Source organism: Limulus polyphemus, unplaced genomic scaffold (assembly GCF_000517525.1).
Source record: "Limulus polyphemus unplaced genomic scaffold, Limulus_polyphemus-2.1.2 Scaffold4960, whole genome shotgun sequence".
Classification (NCBI taxonomy): domain Eukaryota; kingdom Metazoa; phylum Arthropoda; class Merostomata; order Xiphosura; family Limulidae; genus Limulus; species Limulus polyphemus.
In genome coordinates this window covers 11,741-17,937 of record NW_013670570.1, presented here as the reverse complement: position 1 = coordinate 17,937, position 6,197 = coordinate 11,741, and the positions used below count along the sequence as shown (strand labels likewise).

Below are 6,197 nucleotides of genomic sequence, written 5' to 3'. Positions count from 1 at the left end.
AATCTTTCAGTGCTACCTTTATAGATATCAACTGTCCCAACATCCACATTTGTAATTTTGGTTAAATCTTTCAGTGCTACCTTTATAGATATCAACTCTCCCAACATCCACGTTTGTAATCTTTCAGTGCTACCTTTATAGATATCAACTCTTCCAACATCCACGTTTGTAATTTTGGTTAAATCTTTCAGTGCTACCTTTATAGATATCAACTCTTCCAACATCCACGTTTGTAATTTGGGTTAAATCTTTCAGTGCTACCTTTACAGATATCAACTCTCCCAACATCCACGTTTGATTTTAAAACTGGTAACCATTGGAAAATGTGGAGGAGAATGGCCTATTTTCATAGTAGTTTCAAACTTCCTTTCTAGTATTATATACGGGGAAGTACATGTGGCAATGTTAATAAAGTTAAATATTGTCGGGTAGGTATTCCTCATATCTTATCTGTCACTATAAATTTGATCAAAAAGTGGGTGAAACATTTTATTGTAAGTTTATGAAGCTAATGAAATATCTTACTTCACAGCAAGATCAAGGGGCACCCCCATCCTACTCGGAAGCAACCAAGAAAAGTCTTTAACTCTTCAAGATAGAGAGAGAGATTAACGAAAACTTTTTATTATTTGATTTAAAGAACTGGTTTGTCAGATTTGTAAAATGGCATTAACTAATTATTTTGTATTAGTGAATTCTGATAAAAAAAATAGTACCTCTTAGCTTGTAATATTTTAATATGCATCAGTGATTGGCTAGCTTTGAGTACCAGATAAACTGTTTCTATATAAAAGTGAAATAACTAGATGTGGTATTAAATTGATGTATATATAATATTTTCTTCTACTAGTTTAACACTAGAAATTTGTATTGACACTGCTTTAAAATAAAAATAGCAAGATTGGGTTTAGGTTTCTTTAGGAAAATAGTTCCGCTTTGAAGTTATTTCTTTGATATTATGTGTATTAGTTATAGAAATAATCAAAATTTTGTCTAAAAAAAATTGCATTTCTGATTTTTTTTCCTCTAAACTGGATGATTCCTGTACTTATTAAAAATATGGTTACTGCTAATAGCCTTTCAGTAATTAATGTCCATTAGTAAACATTTAATTAAAATGATTTTAGATTAAACATGTTTGTATTTAAATAAAATTTCTTAGAGAATTTGTCAAATTTAACATTGTTGCAGTGATTGGTTTAATACAGCCAGTGGTTTCATATCTGTATAATTTTCTAACAAAAGTCAGATTGATATTTTTAATATCTCAAAAGTTGAATGATGTCAAAAAGATGTCTGTATCTATAAACAATTTTATCAGTGTAAATGTTATGTACAGAAAAATTAGCAATGAATACATTCCTGATTTTTCTTGTTTGTTTCACTTACAAAACATATTCAATTCAAAATTGTATATAAAAATTACTCTCTTGATATCTTTAGATTCACCTGACACGAGGGCTTTCTAGTCAAAATGGCTACTATTTTACTCACTATGTAGTTACTTGCACTTATTTTTCTCACAAAAAGTTTCAGATAAACAGAATGATGCTTTTAAATACAAAATTACTGTGTGTAAAACCAGATCTATAAAACATGACGACCAGAGGTGAAAAGTCGTATTCATAGATGTTAAATCTACAGCCACTTTTACTTCACTATTATATAATTTGATACAAGTTCTCTGATTCTTTGACATTCCAATGTCTCCTTCTAGATCTTCATGTTATTTTTAACACTAGTATTCCACTTGTGTTTCTGTTTCAGCTCTGATTCGAGTCCTTTATATTTTGGATAACATATAAACGTAAGGTATTGATAAATCGTATGTTTAACATAATAGTGACTGTTATTGAATATTTTTAATGTTATGAAATGATGGAAATGTACGTTCAACTTAAACTGAGAAATAAAAACCATTAAAGTTAGTTCGTTATTGTCATGATGTACGTTCAACTTAAACTGAGAAATAAAAACCATTAACGTTAGTTCGTTATTGTGTTGTCATGATGTACGTTCAACTTAAACTGAGAAATAAAAACCATTAAAGTTATTTGGTTATTGTGTTGTCATGATGTACGTTCAACTTAAACTGAGAAATAAAAACCATTAAAGTTAGTTCGTTATTATGTTGTCATGATAAACTACTCTCCTCATGCCAGTTTTATTTTAATAAACATGTCAATATCTTATTCATTTTTGAGACTGATAAATTTACATTGAAAGAGGTGGTCGATGCCCTTGTGACCCAAGAGTCGAAATTTACATAGTTGTGTAGTATATATCAAATAAATGTTCCATGGCAGTGAAAGATTTCTATACAATGTTACACTACACAACTTTGTTTTTTAAGCTGTTACATTCTCCTGGCTCTTCACACAACTAACTAGGGGTCACTGTTTTAACCACTCGCACCACTATAGAGTTGTGTGTTGTCTGTCGGGCGGCCATTCCATGAATCACGAGAAGAATTATGGACTCTGTAGGCTACAACACGGCATACATGAAAATATTTGTTACTCTTGAAACAGAACACTTTTGTGGACCATATGGAAGTAACAAAACTGACACGATCTTAGTTACAAAAATGACTTGAAGATTACTTGAAATCAAATATCATTTTGGGTGGTGAATTTTAGCGTCAAGTTTAACTCGTTTCTATGTGAAAATGAAAATATTTGGTTAAACAACTGTATGGATGAATACAAACCTCACGGTTTACAAATGTTATTTCTATAAAACGGATTATCTCTATCAATGATATTATTTCCTGAAGTTCACAGTATAAGAGCAAGTGAATTAAGAAATCCATTCACAGACAGTAAGATTACAAACAAAGGTTAGAAGTTGACTGTTATTACACAAATACTTTTATCAATTTATAATACTGATAGCTTTATTAGAAATACCTTTGAAAAAAAACTTAGTTATGGATTCTAATTCCCAGTTTTGTTCTAATCTTACCTATTAACAAAATAATGTTATTTAAGAATAGCTTTTGTTTGAAAGTTGTAAACTGTAATAAAGAAGTACACTGAGAAAAATGACCCACCACAAATACTGTTATCATTAAGCATGGTAGTGTTTAGTATGTATGGGTGGGTCTGGAAAAAAATGGTTTTATATATTCATCCCTACCTTGTTTCTGTAATTTTTGGCTATACCTACACCATACTTATTTTTTTTATGACTTGTGATATGCTGTCTGATGGCCTTTGTTCTATTATATATGGCTAGACATACAAGTAGCTTAAAGCAAAAGAATAAGAAAATATTATAAACGGATTGACTTGAGAATTATTTGGAAACTACAAATTCAGAGTTACACACAAAATACATGCCCTAAAAACAATACTATCAATGGGTATGAATATTTTTGGAGTTTTGCAAAAAAAGTTCATGGAATAAATAATTGTAGAAACCTATTTTTTTGTAACTTTTTTACCTCATCCACAAAAACAAACCTTTTGCTAAATAACTAAAGTGAATAAAATTTATGAACTTCCAATGGAGGACATCTAAACTTCTGTATATTGTTTAACTAAAGTTTTATGACATTTCATTTTCTTGAAATCAAGCTATGGATACATCTTAAAAGTTCATGTCTGTATTTTATATTAGAGTTAATAGGTTATAAATGAATAAAGACAAAATCTTGTAACCTATTTCTTTGTACTTGTGAAGAAAAAAAAAGCATAATGACAGTACTATTGTAGATGTTTTAGTTTGGAACTGAAAACAACCCCCGATGAGGCTTGCTAATCAAACCTTTAGGAAGGAACTGTGTAACAAACAATACAGAAAATGATGAAAACATAAGGAAGATGTAAAACTGTTACGGTATGTTACTCTTCTCAGAAAGTTTACAGCTAACAAATCTGCTTTCATATCTCTATTTAGTTCAAAACACCCAAAGAATTATGTTCCGACGCTTGTGAAAATTCATAACTTTCTATTTTCTGTTAAAATGTTTATTCGTAAACTTAATAAATAAAATAATTCTGCTAGTTTTTTATGTACGCTCCATTACATGAGGATTCTGTTTTTATTGTGTGAGAAATATCTCTCTCTGTTCGGTAGTTTCCGTTATCAGCATTTATCTCGTAAAAAACAGTATCACATAAATAATAACTATATTCAGCATGATTGTTTACACTGAAGCACTGACAACTTGTTAATTATAACAAACATAATTCATGTTTCACACTTCAGAAATGTAGACAACATTTTAGCATATTTTGCTAACTATCCATAGTTTCCTGCTCGAGTTTTTTACAGATGTGAGCTGTTACAGTTCCAATTGGATCTTCTTGGAAAGCTGGATGTTTCAAAACATATTGAAAAGTTTCTATGTCCTGTAACCTGGCAGAAAAATACAACAGAACACTTCTGAAAATCTTTTATAAACTAATTAACATTAGGAAAACTCAAACAAAGTAATCAGTGAAATTAACTCTAAGGATAACAATGACAACTTGTTAACTTAAGTTTTAAAAGAAAACTAATTCTGACATCAATAATGAACAATATATTCTATCTCCAGATCACCAATGCTTATTTTCTTGCAATAAACCTGTTTCTTTTTACATCATAAGGGATAAAATAAGCTATGACGCACAAGTACAGATAAAGTTGCTCAAAATTCATAGTTTCGCCTCTGTGTAGTGGAATGATACATTTTTGGTTATCAGAAAGTATACATAGACCATGGTATCCTCTATCTCACCCTATTCTACAATACAGAAACTTATGTAGTGTATACATAGACCATGGTATCCTCTATCTCACCCTATTCCACAATACAGAAATTTATGTAGCGTATACATAGACCATGGTATCCTCTATCTCACCCTATTCCACAATACAGAAACTTATGTAGTGTATACATAGACCATGGTATCCTCTATCTCACCCTATTCTACAATACAGAAACTTATGTAGTGTATACATAGACCATGGTATCCTCTATCTCACCCTATTCCACAATACAGAAACTTGTGTAGTGTATACATAGACCATGGTATCCTCTATTTCACCCTGTTCCACAATACAGAAACATATGTAGGGTATACATAGACCATGGTATCCTCTATCTCACCCTGTTCTACAATATAGAAACTTATGTAGCGGGGTGAGATAGAGGATACCATGGTCTATGTATATATTCCACAATACAGAAACTTATGTAGTGGGGTGAGATAGAGGATACCATGGTCTATGTATATATTCCACAATACAGAAACTTATGTAGTGTATACATAGACCATGGTATCCTCTATCTCACCCTATTCCACAATACAGAAACTTATGTAGCGTATACATAGATAACTTTTTAATCGCATTAGATAAACTGTACTTACATTGCTTTCTGTTGTGCCTTGAGTGTTTTTTTTCCTTGTGGTTTGTCAAGTTTTTGTGAACTATAAAATAAAAATGTCATTTCATTTTCAAACAAAACTTGTAGATATTTCCAATGTTTATAAGCTTAAGGATCATTAAAGGGACGATAATACAGAAAAAAGTTTTACAACAGGGTGAATTTCAAACTTTTGTATAAAAGGATTCCCTTATTTATAGTCTGCAAGCAGTATTTATAGCAACATTTAGAAAATATAGCTATGCTATGTTACTATTAAAAGGAAAAATAGTATGTTGTTTGCTGATGCCAAAACAAAGAAAAGGTGTATATACGCAAGTAATTTAAAGTACCTGAACAGCTGATTTTTACAGAAGATATTTTCTATATATCCTTCTCGCTACAGGTAGATCAAAGTGCACCTCTTACAACCTTCTACAAAGTCATATTCAAAATTTAATTAATTTACTTTATTATCAATGTTTACAAATAAATTTGGCATCAAAACATAGTTAATAAATCAAATTTTAATTTAATTTAATTTAATTTTAAGTATCCAATGTTAGAACACTTACTTGAAACAACTAAGTATCCAATGTTAGAACACTTACTTGAAACAACCAAGTATCCAATGTTAGAACACCTACTTGAAACAACCAAGTATCCAATGTAAGAACACCTACTTGAAACAACTAAGTATCCAATGTAAGAACACCTACTTGAAACAACCAAGTATCCAATGTAAGAACACCTACTTGAAACAACCAAGTATCCAATGTAAGAACACCTACTTGAAACAACCAAGTATCCAATGTAAGAACACCTACTTGAAACAACTAAG

General features: G+C 30.5%; 2 protein-coding genes and 1 long non-coding RNA gene across 5 annotated transcripts in view; 1 reads left to right on the top strand and 2 right to left on the bottom strand.

Annotated features, from left to right (window-relative positions):
- LOC111088996 overlaps nt 1–170 on the bottom strand; it is a 1,491-nt gene extending 1,321 nt beyond the window's left edge. The window contains exon 1 of the long non-coding RNA XR_002613375.1: nt 17–170. This is a non-coding gene — a long non-coding RNA (uncharacterized LOC111088996). The remainder of the gene's footprint in view (nt 1–16) is intronic.
- Nucleotides 1–2,118, top strand: part of LOC106471913 (WW domain-binding protein 2-like) — a 21,054-nt gene extending 18,936 nt beyond the window's left edge. Inside the window, exon 8 of the mRNA XM_022400538.1 lies at nt 533–2,118. Coding sequence (XP_022256246.1) covers nt 533–586 — 54 coding nt within the window. The 3' untranslated portion in view covers nt 587–2,118. The remainder of the gene's footprint in view (nt 1–532) is intronic.
- A 1,998-nt stretch (nt 2,119–4,116) lies between these two features.
- Nucleotides 4,117–6,197, bottom strand: part of LOC106471916 (protein FAM207A-like) — a 10,895-nt gene continuing 8,814 nt past the window's right edge. For all 3 annotated transcript variants that reach the window (XM_013932541.2, XM_022400533.1, XM_022400534.1), the window contains exons 5-6: nt 5,361–5,420; nt 4,117–4,362 (exon numbers count right to left, since the gene is read on the bottom strand). In XM_013932541.2, coding sequence (XP_013787995.1) covers nt 4,242–4,362; nt 5,361–5,420 — 181 coding nt within the window. In that variant the 3' untranslated portion in view covers nt 4,117–4,241. The remainder of the gene's footprint in view (nt 4,363–5,360; nt 5,421–6,197) is intronic.